Source organism: Trachypithecus francoisi, unplaced genomic scaffold, assembly GCF_009764315.1.
Source record: "Trachypithecus francoisi isolate TF-2019V2 unplaced genomic scaffold, Tfra_2.0 Lachesis_group13, whole genome shotgun sequence".
In the NCBI taxonomy this organism is placed as follows: Eukaryota; Metazoa; Chordata; class Mammalia; order Primates; family Cercopithecidae; genus Trachypithecus; species Trachypithecus francoisi.
In genome coordinates this window covers 113,726,403-113,749,257 of record NW_022681458.1, presented here as the reverse complement: position 1 = coordinate 113,749,257, position 22,855 = coordinate 113,726,403, and the positions used below count along the sequence as shown (strand labels likewise).

Here is a 22,855-nt window from a genome sequence, read left to right as displayed (position 1 = left end):
ATCAGTCTAAAATGTCGTCTCTTGTATTTTTCTTGTCTAGTTGTGGTATCAGTATTATCCTACTCTTAAAATATTAGTTGAAATGTTATCTTTCTTCTTCACTTTCTAAGGAGTATAGGGATGCTATCATACACTCCTTAGTAAGAATGTTATAGTGTCTGAATATTTGCTCCCCACTCCCGAATCATGTTACAATTTAATTGTGATTGTGAGAGTGCAACAGTATTAAGAGGTAGAATCCTGAGGGGTATTTAGGCCATGAGCGTTCTGCCATCATTAATGGATTCATGCCTTTATTATGGTAGTAGGTTTGTTATCACAGGAGTGGGCTCCTTATAAAAGGACAAGTTCAGCCTCCTTTTGTTTCTCTCTCTCTCACCCTCTCTTTGCCCTTCTGTCATGGGATGATGCAGCAAGAAGTCCCTCACCAGATGCCAACCCCTCGATCTTGAATTTCCCAGCCTCCAAAACTGCAAGTCAATAAATTTCTGTTCATTATAAACTACCCAGCCTGTGGTAGGTTGCAATGGCAACACAAAACAAACGAAGACAAGGAATTATAGGATTTATTCCTTAGTAATTGATAGAATCCATCAATGAATCCACCTGCTTCTAGAGTTTTCTTTGTGGCAAGATTTCTAATTATGAATTAAATTTATTTAATTTACTAAATAAATTTATCTTTAATTCATTCTTTATTTTTTATCTTAATTGATGTAAAATTATTCAAATATTCTTCCTTTCCATACATTCACTTTGGTGATGTATTTTCCTTTATTTTTAGTTGACATGTAATTATTGTATATATTTATAAATACAGAGTGCTATTTTGATACATGTAAAATATGTATAATGACAAAGTCAGGATAACTAATATATCCATTACCTCAAACATTTATCATTTTTTATGTGTTCTAAATATTCAACATTCTCTTTTCTAGCTATTTGAAAATATACACTAAATCATTATTAACCACATTCAACGTTCAGCGCTTCAGAACACTAGAACTTAATCTTTTTATATGGCTGTAATGTTGTATCTGTTAACTAACTACTCTCTAACCTTTCCACCCAAGCTTTTCGGACTCTAATAAACACAATTCTACCCTCTACTTCTATAAGCTCAATTTCTTTTAGCTCCCAGATAGATGCAAAAACATGTAATATTTATCTTTGTGTTGACTCGCTTATCTCAGTTAACATAATGTCCTTCAGACTTATCCATGTTGCCATGAATGACAGAATTTCATGCTTTTTTTTTATGGCTGAATAGTATTCCGTTGTATATGTACAATGGAATGTTTTATGTATATATACATATACACACATACACACACTTTTTAAAAAAATATACATATATACTTTTTAAAAACTATATTCATTTATTGATGAACATTTAGGCTGATTCTACATCCTGACTATTATGAGCACAGCTGCAGTAAACATCAGATGCAGGTATGTATTTGATATACTAATTTCCTTTGTTTCGGATAAACACCCAGTAGTAGAATTGCTACTACCATATGTTAATTATATTTTTAGTTTTTTGAGAAACCTCCATACTGTTTTCCATAATAGCTGTACCAATTTACATTTCTTTTTGTTGTCTGTGCTTTTGAAGTCTTAGCCATAAAATCTTTGCGTAGACCAATGTCCATAAGCATTTTCTCTGTTTTCTTCTCGTAGTTTTATAGTTTTGGAAATTATGGTTTAGTTTTTATTTTGAGTTGAATTTTGTATATGGTGAGAGATACAAATCTCGTTTCATTTTTCCACACATTGACATCCAGTTTCCCAGCAATATTTACTAAAGAGGCTGTCCTTTCCCTGATATGTGTTCTGATGCATTTGTTGAAAATCAGTTCACTATAAACACACGCATTTATTTCTGAATTGCCTATTCAGTGTTTTCATTTCAAACATTGTATTTTTCAGTTCCTGAAATTTTATTTTCATGTTAAAGTTTATATTTCTCTACTACAATTTCTCATCTGTTTATTTATTGGAGCTATTCTCTTTTGTAAGTTGTTAGATTTATTTCTAATAACTTTGTTATTGTATAAGTGAATTTATATGAAATTTAAAAACATGAAAAACCAATTTATAATAGACATAAGAATATTAGTTGCCTCTGAGAACTGATATTAATTGGAAAAGAGGACAAAGAAGCTTTCTGGGATAATAGGGATGTTTTACATCATGATGAGGTGTGAATTATGGGATATATCCATTTGTCAAAACTCATTTAACTGCACACGTGAGATTTCTTTTCTTCATAGTACTTTACTTATACCTTGATTTTTAATTTTTTATTAATACATAATAATCATACATATTTTGGAGCACCTGTGATATTTTGATATGTATATACAAGGTGCAATAATCAAATCAGTGTATTTAAGATATCCATCACTTCAAACATTTATCATTTCGAATAACTTTTAAAACATTATGTGGCTGGCTCATGTATCCCAGCACTTTGGGAGGCCGAGGGCGGGCGGATCACGTCGGAGATCGAGACCATCCTGGCTAACACGGTGAAACCCCGTCTCTACTAAAATACAAAAAACTAGCCGATGTAGTTACTCGGAGGCTGAGGCAGATGGCGGAAGGCGAGCTTGCAGTAGATTGCACTATTGGCGACACAGCGTTCTCAAAACTTATGTGTCTGCTATTCCATATTACTATCCTTTGTAGGTCAGCTTTCACTGGATATTTTTGAGAAAGGGGAGTAGGTTATATTTTTCACTTTTCTACATATATAGTATTGATCATATGATTGACATTACAAATGCTACATTGTTGATAGTCTTTATTAATTGTACTTTTCCCTTTAAAAATGTAAACTTTGTCCTAGTAGACAGTTAATTTACAGACAGATGAACTTGATACCTTACAGTGTAATTGAAAGGTGATTAGAAGGTATCTAGAATGGCCCTACTTCTAATGCTCTTTCTTTCTGGGTTCTCAGTTGAATACCCGGAGTTTTCAGGGAGATCTCTTCACTATTGTTGTTCAGAACTCTAACATCCCTAAGTACTTTGCAACTTGCAGATTCTTCATTTGCTTCAAAAATTTTTAGTGGTTGCTTTCTTTAAGACAACATGGAAGCATATATGTATGCACAGCTAAGCATTGAGCTTAATACTTAAGGGGCCCTCTTCACAGATTACTGGAGTCCTTTTCTATATAGCTCCAACTTCTCTGGTCCCTGTCCTATAAATGCTAGTCACCAAAAAAGCCTCAAACTCTGATTCTCCCTGTCTGCTTAGATCATAAAGATCTTTTTGGTCTGCTTGGGCTCCATCTCCTTGCCATTTGGTCTCAAAAGTGTTGTGAAGAGAAAGTCATAGCAAGGTTGATTTTGTGCATTTACTTGATTTCAGCATTTATGGTCATGATCCTCCTAATGTCCCATATCTGAAAACAGCTGTTTTGCATATTTTGTACAATTTTACAGTTGTTTACAACAGAAAAGCTAGTCAGGTAACATTTACTACATCTTTTCCAGAACAGAAGTTTGAAAATTCAGTTGTTAATCTAAAAATCCTTTACCCAAATACCATACACATAACCATTTAAACTTATTGCAATATTTTCTCTACCAGGAATCTTAAAAATGACACACTGAATTTACTACAGAGTTTATAAAAACTGATATTAGGAATTGAAATGTAACATGATTTCAAAACAGAGTGGTTCGGGAACCAATATTTTTACTTGTTTTACTTAATTTTGGGACAAAAACACTGTTATTTTATCAGATCTATCCGAACTACAGAAAAAATTAAAAGGAATATGTTTAAAGAAGATAGGAAAGAAACTTCTTATATTCTCAAGATAATCAAAAGACAAAATATGGAGAAAAATTCCATATCTGAGAAAGAAGCTAACGTGGCTTGGATTATACTTCATGCTGTATAAAAATTAATTTGGTTTTTCAAAGCTCAGTTTGTTCTCTTCTGCTTATCATCAATATTGTTCACTTCAAAGTTTGGAAGCTTTATAAATTAAAGTATATATTCTCAATAGAATAATTCTTTTCCTACTAGTTTTAAAAGTTAAACACTGAATTTTTTGTACAAAGCATTTTCTGATTCCCCTTTGTAAAGTTGCACAAGCTACTTCATTTTAGGCATAAAAGAAAAGTAAATTATACTCACTTTACTACAAGCACCAGTAGTGGTCTCACAGACTGTGAGGATGGAGATATTCTGAGGTCGGTTTAACCATCTTACCACAGTCTTGGTATTGCTTACCCATTTAACCATAGTGATATAGTATTCTCTAGTTTGGAAACAAAATTAAAACATATGTTTAGAGCCAGGGCATTGATACAGTACCAACAATATACATTTGCCATTTTATACATAAGAATAACTGAACTACTCTAAGGATGTTGCTTCATATTAATTTATGTATAGATAGATAGATAAATAGAAATCTACTGTTTTCAAAATGTACATAAATACAAATATATGTGTATGTATATATTCACATGGACGCATACATATGTATACAAATATACAGATAATTTGAGAAAAAATTTGAGAGTGAATCATTTCCCAGAAAAGTATTTCTTGGAAAAATCAAAACAATCACATGCTAGACATTTATGAAAATGTTCTATTGATTAGTACTCCTTTACGTGCAAAATAAGTGTACATTTATAAAGTTATGTTATTTTCTTTAAAATCACAATCAGTGAATCATCGAGAATCATCTTTTCCAATTAAGAGGCAAAGATTAATCCTGGCTTAATACTTATCTTTTACATAACCTCTGTGTTGTTTTACTTTATACATGGGGACTTTGGCTACCAAGGTTTGAATGGCTTGTTTTGGTCTTTGCCAGTTGTAGACCAAGGATCAGTCCCAATTTTTAATACATAATATTTTTTTCCATGTTGTTAATTATTTATTGGAAACATTTTTAAACAAGGAATGAATCAAATTAAAGAATATGAGAGTCTATTAAATTCTTGGTATAATAAGAATATAATTCATGGGGCCAATTATGTCCTCATGGTAATTGGTAATTGGAAAAAGTTTATATTTCCTTTGTAACACATACGTTTGGAAGTGTATACAATATGTCACAGAGCTTCCAACTCACACGCAACAAAATGCAATCATCAATACTCATCCATTTATGATAAGAATTACAAAAAAAACTTTTCTAAAAACTTGCCCAGTTTCAGAACAGATCAGTTACTTTAGAAATAGCCATCCAGTCTACAGCCATACCACCCTGAACATGCCCGATATCATGTGATCTCAGAAGAAATAGCCATCCATGTGTCATGGAAAGTGTCATAAATATACTGTATTCAAACTAATTAACCTAGTTTTGGCCAGGCACAGTGGCTTATGCCTGTAATCCCAGCACTTTGGGAGGCCGAGGTGGGAGGATCATGAGGTCAGCAGGTCGAGACCATGCTGACTAACATGGTAAACCCCGTCTCTATTAAAAATACAAAAAATTAGCCGGGTGTTGTGGCACACCCCTGTAATCCCAGCTACTCGGGAGGCTGAAGCAGGAGAATCACTTACACCCGGGAGGCGGAGGTTGCAGTGAGCCGAGATTGTGCCACTGCCCTACAGCCTGAGTGACAGAACAAGACTCTGTCTCAAAAAAAAAAAACAAAAAACCATAGTTAATTAACTTAGTTTTATATGACTTAAAAAAATCAACTACAGAAAAATAACCTCTTGATACAAATCGCCTGTCTTTAGAAGTATCTGGGATAGATATCCAACTATGTGAATGTTACATATCTAACATTACTGAGTAGCTACTTCTTCCTCTAGAAAACCTGTTAGCCTCTCAAAGTGAAGATGTCAGTAGAAGGACAAGCATAACTTGACATACAGGGAAGGCTGCCATATTTTTTTCAACAATCTCTTCAAGACATCTGGCAGCTTTCATAACTAGCTGAGCTCTGCTTGAAAACTGTCTTTAAACTCAGTAAAATCAAAACATGAAGTGCCCTAAGTAGAGTTAATAAGGCAACATTGAATCAAATATGCAGCTGGCTTCGGTATAATCTTTGTCCATATCAATAGGCCTTGTGATCCTGCAAAGAACAGTGTCCTGTTCACTTTCACTGTGTTTCATTTAAGTCGATTATTTTGCATACACCATTATATTTAGCAATGTGAATATTAAAAAGTAGAAAATGAAGTATTAAACTTTAATAGATTTTTCTAGAGAATTTAGCTTATAGAAAAATGATACTAAGTACTATAAATAATCAGAAAATAATTGCTGAAATGCTGAATAATTGATATACATGTTGTAGAAATTTGAAGTAAAAAATTAATTTGAATATTGTAAACAACTAACCAAAGACTGCAAAATCAAGAAGGTCATATTTTCTGGTAAAAATTTAGACTGAATGGATATACAGTTGATTTTCTAATCTAATCGGAAATTTGTCTCAATTACCTGCCATAATATTGTATTTTGTGCAATATAAGGTAACAAACTAACAGGAATAATTTTAAAAATAAATACCAACAACAACAAAACAATTTATTCATCTTGAGAGCTTTCCTTTTCAAAGTTGGTCTCAAATGAAATGTTACAAGAACATCTTTGCAACACCTCACAGGCATGACAGAATATATTGATTAGCTAAGATGCCAAATTTTGACTTAAAAAAACAAAACTTAATCTTTGGAAAAGAATGAAAAAGTCAACCGGTACAAATGTGGAGAATAACTGATTTTTAAGGGAACACTAACTTAGTTGTAAATTGTTAAGTTGAAAATCATTAATTTACAGCAATACACTTATATTTCTTTTTGATTAAATATTGTGATTATTTTGTTTGTTTTTACATAATGTGCCTTATGGTTATAAACAAAGCATAATCTGATGTGAGATACCTCATTATAAACCTTGCTTATACCCAAGAATGACCTTGCACGTGGTAAACAAAATCTGAAGAATGAAGGCTTTCCACAAATTTTAATTTGTAAAGTCAAACAAATGGCCATTTCAAACCACTGAAATTTCTATGTTAAAGTGTTGGAGATAGCCAAAATGGAAGCTCAAGTAGAGCTTGACACATAGGCAGGGAGGAAAGATATATCTATTCACTAAATCACTTCCTATGTCCTTTCTGTCCTTGCCCCAGGAGCCTAGGTGTACAGCTCCCTGTGATTCATATTGACTGATCATGCTTACTCATAAGTATTCAGGTTGTCTCTGAATGAGGGAGTAGGGAAGCACCCTTACCTGGAAATTCCACACTCCTTGGCCTGCCTGCTGCAGATGTAGCTGTCCTCCTGGAACTCCATCTCATGAACACATTAGATCTGGTGTTCCACGACCAGTGGCCAGCAGAAGTGTCCCTTTCTTATAACTGGGTTTCCTGCTTGTTCCTAGTCTCCATGGCTCTGGATTACCCAGGAAGTCCTCGAGGATCTGGTCCTCTTGAGCCACAGAGACAGAGACAAGCTAGTTAGAGGGATTGCACTCAAGTCAACAGAGACTTTCTATCAGCTGGGTGGTCTGGCACAGAAGATCTAATTGTCCACAAGGTTATGTGGAATGGAGGCCCCAGCATCACCTGCAGACAGGTATGTTAGCAGTTACACCGTGTTTTCACGGCCTTCCTGTCCAATCATTGCTCTGTGTTTACACCAAAATATTCATGTAATGTAGTTACTTTGAGCTCATTCTCTTCTCGATAATCTGTGATGTCTTCCCGTAAGTATATTGTGATGGTATTCATGACCAAATTATAGCTAGTGTTCTCCAAAGACCTCTGTTAATAACTATGCATTACTTGTAAGAAGGGTTATTCAGGACACTTCCATGAACATAGGTTAATTTATTAATTAGATTTTCTTGGAAGGCACAGATATTCCTTGGAAGACTGAGAGATGTAGGCTAGATATACTTAAAGAAATAAGGAGAGAAAGCATGAGAGTGTCAAGCCCAGAGTGACAGGGGCAGAATGACCATGTTAAATCAGTGATGCAGGTTGAGAACAATGGGTCACAAAAGATAGGTGACTACAGAAAGGTTTCTAAGAAGTAAAATAATGCTAAAGACATAGAGTAAGAAGAAACCAAGGACGAATCATTACTTTTACTTTTCAGACTAGAGAGGTCTACACAAATGACCATGTATCACTTCTCCAAATTAATGTGACTTATCCAATCTGTGGAAAATCTTCATGATTCATTATCATAAGATAAAATTTCCCTGGAAAGTAAATATATATTTTAAAATTCACACTTAAATTTTCTAATAAAGGTATTGAGTGATTGCAATACCTAAGTGAACAGTACAACAATTTGGCAAAATGTTTCTTCCTTCCAAGATGAGATAACCCATCTAACTCCCACTGGTTCTGGGGATATTCAAGAAGGGGCATTATCTTAGTTTCTACCATGTTACATTCTTTTCAGAATCAATATAGACTGTGATTCAGATAAATATAAACTGAATGGTGATGAGATGAGTCTGAACTGAATTACTATTGAAGAAAATTTGCACTCATTGTCTACACTGGTGAAATGACTTCAGCTGAATCAGATATAAATAAACAAATAAAACAATTGAAGAGAATATGAGGAAAATAATTAGGGGAAGAAATTGTGCATTACTATAGATTATCTTATCCTTTTAATTTCTTTTTAAATCATATAAATTAATTAAAATGTATTTTACAGTCTTTGATGAGTATAAGCATTGGGTTGAAGGGACAATGATAATGATACTAGCTTGGGGAACTTTTTCTATTGTAGGGATAAACATTAGTTATTATAAATAAGTAAACTAATCGTCCAGATAAACAATCAAACAGACCAAAAAAAGAACCTAAGATCTTCAATTCAAACAACAAAAAATGTTGTTCTCCAGTGTGGAGGTCAGAGAATCCGGTTTATAAGGTAGTGCAAATCATGAAAAAAACTTTCTATATTGATCTTACTATTATTCCTCCTTATATTATTATTGTAGTCATTGTGGCGATTTTATTAAGAGATGAAAGCTAAGAGATGATCGTATTTGCGGTTTAGGTGTGGTGGGGAAAAAAGTACTAAAAAGGAAACTGAAAAGGAAAAAACGATAGTTTGTGACTATACTGAGAAACCAAATATGATTCACTTATTGACTGCCAACTCACAGATAACCTAAAGATTATAAAAATATGCCAGATGTTTAAGTAACATACAAAAAACCCATAAGCATGCAAATTATTATAAAAAGAGTTAATTATTTAAGTATTCTGCTATTGAGAGTTTAGGCAGTATTTCAAATTATACAGGTAGCTACGCTATGAACACAACACAAACATCGAAAAGAAAAGAGGACATTTGATGAACTTAATAGGACATGAAGAAAGTATGTTATTAATAATTTAATTTATATATATTTATATTTATACAAATAAGTAAAAAAAAAAAAAGTCAGGAATCAAGAGCTCCTTTTAAGAAACATGGATATTGTAAAATTGATTCCAATTGCAAACATTTTTTTGAAAGGAAAAAAATTAGAAATTATTATTTCAAGACAAGCAGGGCCAGTCACGGTGGCTCACGCCTGTCATCCCAGCATTTTGGGAGGCCGAGGTGGATGCATCACGAGTTCAAGAGATCGAGACCATCCTGGCTAACACGTTGAAACCCGATCTCTACTAAAAATTCAAAACATTAGCCAGGAATGGTGGCACACACCTGTAGTCCCAGCTACTTGGGAAGCTGAGGCAGTAGAATAGCTTGAACCCGGGAGGCAGAGATTGCAGTGAACTGAGAATGTGCCACTGCACTCCAGCCTGGGTGACAGAGCTAGACGCCATCTCCAAAAAAAAAAAAAAAAAAAAAAAAAAGACAAGGGGATTCAGCCCTGAGAGAAGTAAAGTGATTTATCCAATGAGATAAATGAAATGGTGACTCAAACAGTCCTAGTCTATTTCCCTTTCTTGTTATTCCATAGCATTAAACAAACCAGAGAAAAAGACAAGAGTTAAGGACCAGATAAAACGTCAGTAGTATCCATCATTGCTTCATTTGTAAGGTAACCATTCAAGGCTGCTAGATCAAGCTCAGAAATACATGTTACTATTTGATTTGGTCAGCTTTATTACATTATATGTCAATTCAGGCCTATCTTTAAGGTCTTCCATCCAATGTGGATGAAATGCTCTGCAACTTGATAAAGAGGCCTTACTTCATTTTCTACTTTTCTTATCAATCAGTCCTGAGCCTCTCAGGATTGAGATACAATCATTTACTCTCACTGGGATTTATCTTTTCCATCAGTAGAAGGAGACATTTGTATTAGGTAGTTAATGAAGGTCTTCTGGAGTAAGCATTCCATAAACCTTTATTACCTTTTCAAGTAGGTAAAATTTCCACACACATCAGGCTGCACTCTCTGTGAAAATGACCAACTGGGATGAAATTTTTTCTAAATAATGTCAATGAAACAACATTTGAATGAAATTTCTGTTGGAACCAATCACCCTAACTGATTATCGATATCATCAAATAAACTTTGAACTTAGCCCCACATCATTCAATATAATGTGAAAACATTTTTCTAAATCAGCTGCCTATCCCATCTCTAGGGTTGTAAAAATGTCCAAAGGACTCTAGTATTTGAAAGAATCACTTTTGAAGTCTGAAACCATGCTGAATTTCAAAACACACATGATTGTTTAATTAGTTCACTACTGAAGATTTTGCTAATATTGAAATTATGCCTCTGACCCAATAAAATGTGTTTATTTTCTCCCTGATAAAGTTTCTTAAATATAAATACTTCATACGTAGGATATTTTGAAAAAAAATTATTAAATGTCTCTGTCTGGAGAAGAAAGCTTGAGAATCTTTGGCAAAACTCTGGGGAGAAAGTTGGAAAAACTCACAAATTCCAGAGAGATTATACACTTTTAACGAACACCTTCAAAAAAGCATGTGGAGCAACTATGTTCTTGAAGAAAATTCAGTGGAAAATGATCCTTTGTTCCCATCTCTGTCACATCTCCAGCAAAAGGCCTAATTCTCGGTATCAGGCTCTTCAGTCATTGTGTGGTGCTGATAATCACCTTGGAGCTAAATGCTTCTTGGGAACAGCCAGACACCGAGAATGACTTCATTCCTCACTAATGTAGGCAACTTCAGCTCTATTTTCAAGTGGATTTGTTGAGCTGATCACATCTCTCTCTAAATTGCAGCAAAATGATAATTGGAGTGAAAATATCTATTTCCCCATAAAAGTGAAATTGAAATTGCATACCTTGATTTAAAGCTGTCAGGTGGCATGAGTTCCAAAGTGTGAGTTGGTCCATACAGGTTTACAACATATAATTTTATTGTTGGGTTCACTTGACCTGCCTTTGAGAAAATGAAAGTTGTATTGCAAGTATATTAAGCATTAGAATATATTGAGCAAAAAAGAAGAGGATTTTTGATTCATTTACTGTTTTGTGTTAGAAGAGAAAAAAAGTTTAATTTCTCTGAAGTAGAAATGATTTTAAATTCGACAACATGATTGCTTTGAATTGTTTTTGAAGATTGCTGCTTCTCAAGCATTTTCGTCAGACAATTAAAGGTGATAGGAAATTGTGATGACTTCACTCATTAGGCAGTGCTACTGTGTTCTTTCCCTAAAATGGCACCAGAAGGGCTGGCTGTACAAAAACAAAAACAAAACAACAACAACAACAAAACCTAGTAGATCAAATAGCTACTCACATTACAGGATATGCACTGCAATGGGAAGAAGGTTTGACTAATCAAAAAAAAAAAAAAAAAAAGGAGAAATGAAGAAAAAAAAAAAAAGGAAAGAAAGAAGGAAGCCTACTCAAACCAGGTGTCCCATGCTTAAAATTCCAAAAGCCTAATGTAGGCTAACACATTAATCTCCCTGGCTTTTCTTTTAAACATTACTAATTACTACATGGGGTGACTCATTTGCATAATTGACGACCCTTGGAAGGTGGGCCATGGGCAGACTGCCCTCACTGAGTACCTGGCATGAGGAACAGAAAGGCAAGGATAACAAGGATACTGTAATTTGAGTTTAGTGAATCAACACTTTATTAAATAAATAATAACTAGCAGGCATAGTAGTTGGTATGTTTCTGGCACATAGTAGACACTAAAGGCATTGCACAAATTATTAAATTAAATGTCCCTACTACAGTCGTAAGATATAAACATTTTCTTGGTCACAATGGTGAATCTAAGCAAACTGCAAGGTCAAATACCTAAAACTAAGAAAGTTAGTATTTAAACGCAGGATGTTCTTTTTTTTTTTTTTTTTTTTTTTGAGACGGAGTCTAGCTCTATCGCCCAGGCTGGAGTGCAGTGGCCGGATCTCAGCTCACTGCAAGCTCCGCCTCCGGGGTTCATGCCATTCTCCTGCCTCAGCCTCCCAGGTAGCTGGGACTACAGGCGCCGCCACCTCGCCCGGCTAGTTTTTTGTAGTTCTTAGTAGAGACGGGGTTTCACCGTGTTAGCCAGGATGGTCTCGATCTCCTGACCTCGCGATCCGCCCGTCTCGGCCTCCCAAAGTGCTAGGATTACAGGCTTGAGCCACCGCGCCCGGCCTAAACGCAGGATGTTCTTAACTACAATGCAAATATTGTGCTTTCTGTTCATTCCAACACAATGGCCTTCAAAGTTTTACCAAATACACTGTGAGTAAGGGGCAGGAATGAGAACTTTCATCGCTATATCTCAAGCAGTTTGAATGAATGAATGAATAATCACATCAATAATGTATCAAATTGCTTGATTACTTGTGGCTCAATATGATTCTAAACAATATGCCATGATCTTTATGATGTGGCTGATGCTTAAAGAAGTCTACATGAAATATATAGAAAAGAAAAAGGAAATTAAATGTGAGTTGAATTTAAAAATCTGCTAAAAACCTAAAGGGAATGATAAAACAGATTTAAACATGTCGAAGATCCATGTTTAAGGAACTGGCATTGACAAAACCCATAGTCAAATCAGGACCAGAATCAACGTAATACTTTCCAAGAATAGCCAGCAAGAGTTCCTCAATAACTGTTGTTTTGTTAGGATATCAAAAGAGACTAGCACATCTGTGGAAGTGCATCATGCACAGGTCAGAAGTTTTGAGCCAAAGAAGGAAGTCCGGAAACGTTTCCACTACGGAAATGATGTAACTATTAAGAGAGATTATGAAACTGGTTCATAGAGTAAAGGGCTTCCTGGAAGATAAGCTATGAGCCTGCCACCCACCAAAGGCTCTGGTATCAGAATTTGCAAATCTTTTCATTGTTCCCAAGCCTGACAGTGCCTGGACACATTTTTTGGGCAGTTTAGCCTTCTGTGACTCTTAGGAACTCCCTTTCACATCATTCTTGTTTTAAATTAGTTGTCATGTTTCTCCCTGAAAATAATGACCTTATCTATTTAATTTTCAGCCTACCATTTATCTAGCTAGATCAGGTATGCTATACTTTAAAGCCTGACACAGTATAGCAGTGCCATTCAGAGTGTTGTTCTTGGACTGTAGCATCAATCAGCATCTGGAAGCTTAGCAATGTACTCATGGACCCCACCTGAAACCTGTATTCAGACATGGAATTAGAATCTCTCCGTGTGGGCCTACAAATCTGTTTTAACAAAATTCCCAGATAATCGGTGTCCAAATTTTAATAAAATACTTATCTTTATCTGTATCCTTATCTATTTATCTATCTATCTATGTAACAGCTCAGTGGTGGTCAAAAGATAGCCAGCGTCACAATCATTCAGAGGTCCTGAGGAGCTTGTTAAGATACTGATTGCTGAAGCCAGTCCACCTCCAGCATGAAGCTGATACCCTATGATGCTGGTGCAAGGACCACATTTTGAGAACGGGCTTAGCTTAATATGTAAGTCAGTGAAACCTGAGTCCAAGTGTTGACCCTTTTATTTAGTTGGCATGGCTATGAGCACATGCTAAAGAATCTCAAGTATCATTTTATTCGTCTCATTTTGTCCAAAGTGAAACAAACTGTTCTTTGAGAATATGTCACAAATCAGAAATTTTGAGTTGAAGCTTTCCTGTCTGTAGATAAGAATATCTCGTAGACGAATAAAAAGATTTATATGAAGTGCCTAAAATAGGATATGGTACTGAATTAAAATGATAATTATTGTTAAGACAGTAAATCTTCTAGTTAGTGAAAAGCTGTGCTTCTATTTTTTTATCATTTGATACACTGATTAAAGCAAATGGGAAATTTAATTAGATCTTTCTGTGAATTCGTACCAATGATGCAGTTTTATGGCGCACTTTGTTAAAGACATATCAGTTATCATCTTTAAGGCAATTTTCTTTATGTCTGCAGCACTATAAGCTTATCACAAAGTAGAAGTTGTGCACCCATGTGGCCAGTTTTCAGACAAAATGTAAACATCTGAACTAAGCGTTAGGCTGCCTCCAAAATTCAAGAGTCCAGCATTCTATAATCTCAGATTTGTATCTTTCCATGGAGTTTTGAAATTAAGCGCACATCACAAGTTCATTTGTACATTTTAATATTTGAATCATTTCAAGAGTTTGCAGATTAGAGGGTTTTCATCTATTTGCTCTTTACAGTTACATTTGCCATGAAGACTGCAAATCCACAAATTCCTTCCCTCTGTTATTCTGAAACACAAGCCTCAATAACAATTAACCTTATTTTTCTGGCAACTAAATTGTCATTAAACAAGATAATGTTTTAATTAAAAAGATTAACCTGAGGTTACTGGGATAGAAGCGTGCATCTCTTTTGTGCTGAATTGCTAATGATAGGGTATTTTATGAGTTCTGAATGATGCTGAATTAAGTAAAATACAAATATATTTGTTTACTGTATTTCATTAGTAAATCTGACCACATTAAGTATTTGCTATACTCCTTTTAATCTAGTTTAATTTAAATCACAATTTAGTATAAACTCTGTGTTGTTTCAATTTTCAAAGTAGCATTTTTTGAAAGTTTTTATTGCATAAGAGTGAATTGAAACAATACATTTGTTACAGCAAAAACTAACAAAAAAATTTTGAAACCAGAGTAGATAATAAAAATTCTGAAAATTGAAGTAACATACCCAAAATGATACTAAAATTTGTTTTAAGAACAAGAACCAAAACAGATTATTTTCTTAGAGTCCTATTGTCTTAAGTACCTGGGTAGGTGAGCAGGTCTTCCTACTAAAAATCACCTGAGAACTGGAAATGCTTTCTTATTTCTAATAAATATTAGCGGTAGTTATCATATAGAGTTATATATATTATTTGCATATATATAAAATGACAAGTAATGAATATTAACAGTGGTTATCGTATATAGTTATATATATTATTTGCTTATATATAAAATGACAGGTAATGAATATTAACAGTAGTTATCATATATAGTTCTATATATTATTTGCATATATATAAAATGACAGGTGTGAGGCTAAGAATGGCACCCATATGTAGCTAAGTCATTAGGAGTAAATGGAGCAAATAGAGCTCCATATATATGTGTTAACTTGACAAGGAGATTTAGATTTGGATTCCAGCTGTGTTTTTAGAAATACAAATTGTTGACCTGTGGTAGTTTTATAGAGAGGGATGAAATCAATAGATTTGAGTTTTTTCTTTGTTCTTAAAACAACTGTGACTTTTATAAAAGCACTAAGCCTTTTAGAATCTATTTGCTCATTTGTGAAATAGAGACAATTGTGATAAAGACCAAATGAAAAAAAACCAAATAAGTGGAAAGTCTCCCTGAAAACATAAAGTTTATCACTAGCATATGTGATTTCTACAATTAATCAACAAACATTATTATGTTATGCCTATCTTTACTATCAACCACTATTAATTTATTAGAAGAAATTATCAAATAATAAAGTATCTAGGTTCATATCCAGTATCTTCTGAATTATTGCTGACATAATTTAACTTCCTCAAATGCTTCCATTGGCTCATGTGTTTGTCTCAATCTAGTCAAAATTATGAGGCCTAGGTATGGCCAAGTTCAAGCACCATGAGTCTAGAACTAAGAAGGCAATTTGAGCATACAGCTAATGCATATGGTTTTTCTATGTGAATAAAAAAAAAAATCCCATTTCTTTTGGGAAATCAGTTACAAACAGTTGTCCCTTCCACAGAACTGGCTGAATTTTCTTTGTGCAGTGCATTGAGCAGTCAGATGTGACTGTGTTCCTTTTGTGCAGTGCAATGAGGAGCTGGATATTATTCTATTCCTTTGTGCTGTGCACTGAACAGTTGAATGTGCATTTCACAGTATGTCACTAGTTCTCCATTTCACATTTAAATTGCCAGGTGAACATTTATTATCATAAATCAAACAATGTGAGCATTAATACATTTGGGGCAACTTTTCAGGTTTTTTCTGGGGTAAAAAATAGTGTTGGTATGCTGTATAGGCCCAAACTGTCATGCCAAAAAAAAAAAAAAAAAAGGCTAAATCTATAACTGGAGAAAGCAGAAGTTCTTTTCTTTGAGTATAATAAAAATCTCCTACTGAGTATTATTTTTTTGTGAAGTTAAATCGTTATGTTATCCTAAAAAACACTGAGTATATCTGCCTTTAAATCTATGTCCAGAGAAGACACTAAAAATAACATTTAAAAATCATGGATTTATATTCTTCATAATCTTGCATTTAATACTACAACCTGTGGAAGGAGGATGGATGAGAAAGAATGGCAGTAAAATCTCACTGAGCAAAACGCTCATCTTATTTCTGATCCTCCGTATTCAAGCCTCCTTTTTTTGCCCTAGTATAAAATGAATGTGGTGGATGGTGCGAACAGAAGGAAAGTGTGAATTACCTCACCCCCACCCTGACAGGGCTAGAGTAATGAGGGTGATGGGAGTCTGCCCTGTAGTTTGTCCAACTAATGTAGTGCATGAATTAAAAGGTAGAAAATCTATTGTGCTTGAAAAAGCAAAGTACAACTCACTAAAGAAATGGTGTAAAAATGACTTCTAAATGAGATCAACATCCTCTCTTAACTAGGAGCTAAAATGAGAAGTGAAATTTTACAAGTTTCCTGTAAGACATCTTTACATGATTAATGTATTGGGAGCCTTCCTCATGAGTTTTCTTCTTCGTTACATAAACATTGGGAAAATCACAGGTTTAAAAGAGATCTCAAGTAATTAAAGATGGCATACAGAGGAAAAAACAGTACAATCCAGATGTTTTTACAACCCTCTTATAGAGCCCTTGCCCAACACTTGAAAATACTTTTGTTGCCTGGAACATATTGCCATATTTGCTTCATCTGACAAAAAGTTCTATCTATCTTACCTACCCATGGTTATGACTCCATACCAGCATTTTATATAGTGTGTTCTAGATTATGCTCTGCCAAGGTAATGCTGATATTAATACTAATACTAATAAATGCTTTATGCTTAGTCTATTCTTTATCGGTGATTTTTCATGCTTGGTCTTTTCTTTACTGAGATTCTTTATGCTTAATCTATTTCATACTGGAGATTCTTTATGTGTAGTCTATTTTTTATAGAAGATTTATAATATACATTAACATATAGTACATTAAGTGCTCTAAGAAATCATCTGAAAGAGGCTAGATTTTTTTTTAAAGATGCTCCAGTGTATTTGACCATGGCACTTTCCCCTTCCTTGTAACAACTATTATGGGGTACGCCTTGGAGAAAACATTGCCCTGGCATCAGTACACCCCCAATCACTTTTCTCCCCACTTTCAACTGTAAGGTGTGAAAAAATAAAAGTAAGCATCCACAGGAAAGAAATGCAGCAAAAGTGAAAGTCCACACACTTTCAAATCATCTCTACCTCTTTCACTGTGTATAGACTATTGGGAGCTTGAAAGTGATGAGTCTGACAAGTGTTGAAAACTTCTGTTTTCCTCCAAAGACAACTTGTTCAAGAACCAAGAATACCATCTGTCAAGTCACTAGTGCAGAGAGAGAAGGAACAAAATAGGACTTTCACGTTACTTACCTTAGGATACGGATACTGCTTTCCTTTGGGATACAATGCTCCAGTAAACCGAGGGATAACCATGGTGGGTACCAAGGAGTCATTTATCATCAGGAAGGCAAGTCTTTCTCCATCTGGTGACCACCAATGGGCGATGTGAGAATGCAGGAGTTCCTCTAGAATAAATGAGTGTTATTTGAGACCAACTGTAGAGATGTGGGCTCAGTGACCCACAAACATCTGTCCTTGAAATCTCCACTATACACCTACATTTTCTAGACTGTATATTGAAATTTATTAACTTCCCTGAGAGTTCTCCAATTCTGAGTTACCCTTTTAATTCCAGGAAGAGCAGCTGTAGAGGAAGGAAACAATGAAGCAATGAAGTCAGGATTTCATGAATTTTCAGTAATGTAGACAGAACAGATGAAAGCACTACTGGAGTAATCAGAATGAGAACAGTGATTGAAGACTGAGATGTGGCCTAAAACCATATCCATGTCATGAATCATTCGTATTTGCATGCAATCATATTTGCATTCTATCATCATCAACCAAATGGAGGGCCCACTAGATGGCTCAAACTATTTTAAGCTCTAGGAAAACAGAATAAGAGGTATACTAGGTATCTGTCATTTAATTCAAGATCCACTGTCCACTTTTTTGATTCCCACTTTCTGGTCCAGAAAGCTAACCTATATGAATGACATCAAAAGGGCCCCCATGTCCTCTGGCTTCCCTTTGGCAGGAGATTAGAAAGAAGAGAGTAAAGTCAGGTTATTTATTCTCTTGGCTCTACCCTACAATGTTACCTCAGGCTGGCTGTGAACTTTTTTTTTTTTTTTTTTTGAGACGGAGTCTCGCTCTGTCGCCCAGGCTGGAGTGCTGTGGCCGGACCTCAGCTCACTGCAAGCTCTGCCTCCCGGGTTCACGCCATTCTCCTGCCTCAGCCTCCCGAGTAGCTGGGACTACAGGTGCCACCACCTCGCCTGGCTAGTTTTTTTGTATTTTTTAGTAGAGACGGGGTTTCACCGTGTTCGCCAGGATGGTCTCGAACTCCTGATCTCGTGATCTGCCCGTCTCGGCCTCCCAAAGTGCTGGGATTACAGGCTTGAGCCACCGCGCCCGGCCAAGCTGGCTGTGAACTTTAAATGATGTCACTACTTGTGTCACTGCAGCCACCTCTACACAGATTTCTCCTTAGGTGTCTAGTAATGGCTCATCTTCATGGTCATAGGAATGGTAACAATTTGGCTGCTACTAGCTGAGTTTACATCACTTTCCTTTGTGGTTTTCCTACCTCTTCACCTTAGCAAATGCTCTCCTTATAAATAAAACAATAATAAAATATTTGCTTTGTAAATAAATTGACTTCAAAGTATCTTGTTGAATGTGCCAACACTTGGGACTCTGACAGATACAGAAGTTAATACTAGTAGCAGAGTCAGAAGATACCCTCAAAATTAGATTTTGAGACTACTTGTCATCTCTCTATCTATATGTACAAATGGAATTTATCACTTTCAGGTGAGAACTGGAGCATAGACAATCCATAGCAAGAGATGGAATTGTGAGTAATCAATCATCAGTGGTGGTGACATGGAATAAAATACAGGTAGAGGGAAACGGCATTGGGAGAACAAGTGCTTGTTGAAATAGATAATATTTTTCAATACAAGTGACAATGGTCTTTTTTCAAATCTTGTAATGCCTGTCCTATGATTGTCATATGGAGAGTGGCAAAGGCTCCACACAGCATCTCTAGTTTTAGCAAGTAAGTGTTCTGGCACTTACTTGCTACAACAATGGTGATTGTAAAGATTAGGAAATAAGTTCCCATGGTTCTTCTGACACCCCAGAGATAGTACACAGGAAAAAAGAGAACTTGAAACCATGATTGTGAAATTAGGAATGCCATGCAGAACAAAAGGTCATGATGGTATCTTTGGAAGAGTCCGTCTCTTTTGTCGTTGCAAGAAAACTATGGCTACAGTCCAAGATAACATAGGAACGGTTGCAGGGTTGCAATACATATTAGAGGCTCAACTCCATTTGTTCTTTTAAGGAAAGCCAAAGATATTCATAAAGATGGATTGGGACCCCAACACACAGGATAAGAATGTTTGGACAAAAGTATACAGTATAGTTATGATTTCTGGGACAATCTTATAAATAATACATTATGGTTGAGTGCTGCTGTATGTGGTTAATTTTATGGCTGAAGACACTGACCATCAAAATTCTGACAAATCTTCTTGCTGACAGAGGCAACCTCTATCCTAGGGAACAAGACCTCCTCTGCATAGAGGTAGAGAATGGGAGACAAATTTATTTAAAATGTAAAAGTGTGCAACACCGGGGATGTTTCTAGAAATGTAGTAGTTTGGGATACACTGGGATGTCTCTTCTAAAGTGAGAGAAAAATTGTTGTGATTGTACTTATGCAAAAGTAAACAGGAATTGAATTCTTTGGACTTTGAAAATAAGCTGCATTGGCATATGTTCTCTGTTCTGTATCCCAGACAAGCTGTAAAGCTGCTAGTTCTGAGTAGAATCCATGTACCGGGGCCCCTGCAACTGATCTAGGCCATGTTGCCACCTTCTCTATGTCCAGAACTTTGTGACTCCAGCAGATCCGATGGCAATGTCAGTGCCCATGGCAAATAGAGATGCTGTGTGGAGCCTTTGGGACTCTCCATATGACAATCATAGGACAGGCATTACAAGATTTGAAAAAAGACCATTGTCACTTGTATTGAAAAATAGTATCTATTTCAAGAGCAGCTCTTTCCAGGGCTCCAGTAGAAACATTTAGCCTCACCATAGGATATCAAGTGAGTATGCAACCAAAACTGCCCATCATGAAATGTTATCTGATCCACTGACCATAGAATAGAACACACACACACCATTCCACTAAAAAATAACAGTGAAATTGAGCCAGAAAACAAATGTGACTACCCATTGTATTGCGTTCTCTGCTTCATCACCTCTCCTCATCTCACATCTGTGCCACTAGGCATGTTTTCTAACACACGTTGGCAAGGGAGAAATAAATGCAGGCCTGGTTTACGGCAGGTCTGCATGATGTACAACAACAAGCTGGAATTGGGTAGGCTCTGTATTAGAATCTGACTCAGGAGTGGCACTGAAAGACAATAATAAACAGAAATCTTCCCAGTTGGTAAGATTTTGAAGGGAATACTTAGTTGTCCACTTTTCGTGGAAGGAGACTTAGTTTCAGGCATGGAAACGTCCTAACTCAGGCACAATAACTAGTAAGGGTCCTCCTATCAGGGATGTGGCATAAAGTAAAATTAGAAAACTAGTGACAAGGAGGTTTAGGGAAAACAAGTGAATCGACTTACTAGAAAGGGGAAAAATTCAGGAGAAGATGACTGCGAAGTACATGTCCGTCAGCCTCCGGCTCCCACTATTACCTGCCAGTGGTAGTGGCCATCACTGAGACTCTGACATAGTATCACTTCTCAGGGGAAGAGCTGATGGCACATGAAGTTTTTGCCACAAAATATTTCCTTTTTTGAGATAATGTAATGAGGAAGGCACATGAGTTATATGAAAACCTTTCCATCAAGACAGTGTAGCATTTTGTCATCACAGAGATACACATATATTCTGGGTGTGGATTTGCTTTTGCTGCCAACGGATCTGTTCAGCACGACTCCTTACAGAAACATTTATCTGTTACCATAATAATCTACATTACATTATCTCAAAAAAGGAAATATTTTATGGCAAAAAAGCACCATGGGCTCAGTGGTGGTATTTACTAATTTCATCCTGTTCCTCACTAGCTATATGTACCTGGGTTGATAGAGGAGTAAAATAGTCTGCTCTACCTCAGTTCTGGCACTATTTGTTTAGCAATAACCTTGAAGCCAGGATGTCATCCTTTAACATGCAATGTGTCCCATCTGTATAGCCATGAGGTACAGATCTAGGAACTAAGGGGTAGAAGTAGTAGTGTTGTCTTTTATTACCACACCAATAACCCACAGAACACAATTTGCTTCTCATTCTCATAATATTGAAGTTGGTGAATTTAGAAGTCCATCGCCTAAAGGAAGAGGGTATCCACCAGGAATATAGTCATAATTCTGTTCCTCTGAAATGGAAACTAAAATTTTCTCCCCACCATTGTGGGCTCGTTATGCAACTCCTTCCCCCAAAAAAGACAAAACACAGTTACTAAGCTGGGTCTGACAATGGACCTCATCTGCCAGAAATAAAATATGTTTGCTATGCAAAGGAGGGCAAAGAGAAATACATTTGGAACTAGGAGAGTCACAAATACATTTTTGTCCAATAGTACTGGTTGATGGAAAACCAAAATTGTAACAACATAATTAACAAAAGGATGAGGCCAGGTGCAGTGGCTCATGCCTATAATCAGAGCACTTTGGGAGGCCAAGGTGGGCGGATCACCTGAAGTCAGAAGTTCGAGACTGCCTGGCCAATATAACGAAACTGCATCTCTACTAAAAAATAATAATAAAAAAAAACCCACAAAAATTACCCAGATGTGGTGGGTGCCTGTAATCCCAGTTACTCAGGTGGCCCAGGCAGGAGAATCCCTTGAACTCTGGAGCTGGAGGTTGCAGTGAGTTGAGATGGTGCCACTACATTCCAGCTTGAGCAAAAAAGCAAGACTCTTGTCAAAAAAAAAAAAAAAGAAAGGAAAAAAGAAAAGAAAAGGATGGAAAGGAGTAAGATTTGGCAGGAATGAAGTTTTGGCCTGACCCACCTGTTAAATAACCTCTCTAGCATGCTGACAGAAAGTAAAAGTAAAATAAATAAACATTTGAAGAAGGCAACTGTAATTACCAATTAAGATTACATAATAAGCTTTTTAAAAAATTATTATTAATAGGGG

At 35.7% G+C, this 22,855-nt stretch overlaps 1 protein-coding gene across 1 annotated transcript in view; it reads right to left on the bottom strand.

Annotated features, from left to right (window-relative positions):
• The window catches only part of DPP10 (dipeptidyl peptidase like 10), a 720,618-nt gene that overhangs the window by 83,142 nt on the left and 614,621 nt on the right, over positions 1-22,855 (bottom strand). The window contains exons 9-11 of the mRNA XM_033231721.1: positions 17,983-18,137; positions 11,257-11,354; positions 4,164-4,287 (exon numbers count right to left, since the gene is read on the bottom strand). Of these exons, the coding sequence (XP_033087612.1) occupies positions 4,164-4,287; positions 11,257-11,354; positions 17,983-18,137 (377 nt within the window). The remainder of the gene's footprint in view (positions 1-4,163; positions 4,288-11,256; positions 11,355-17,982; positions 18,138-22,855) is intronic.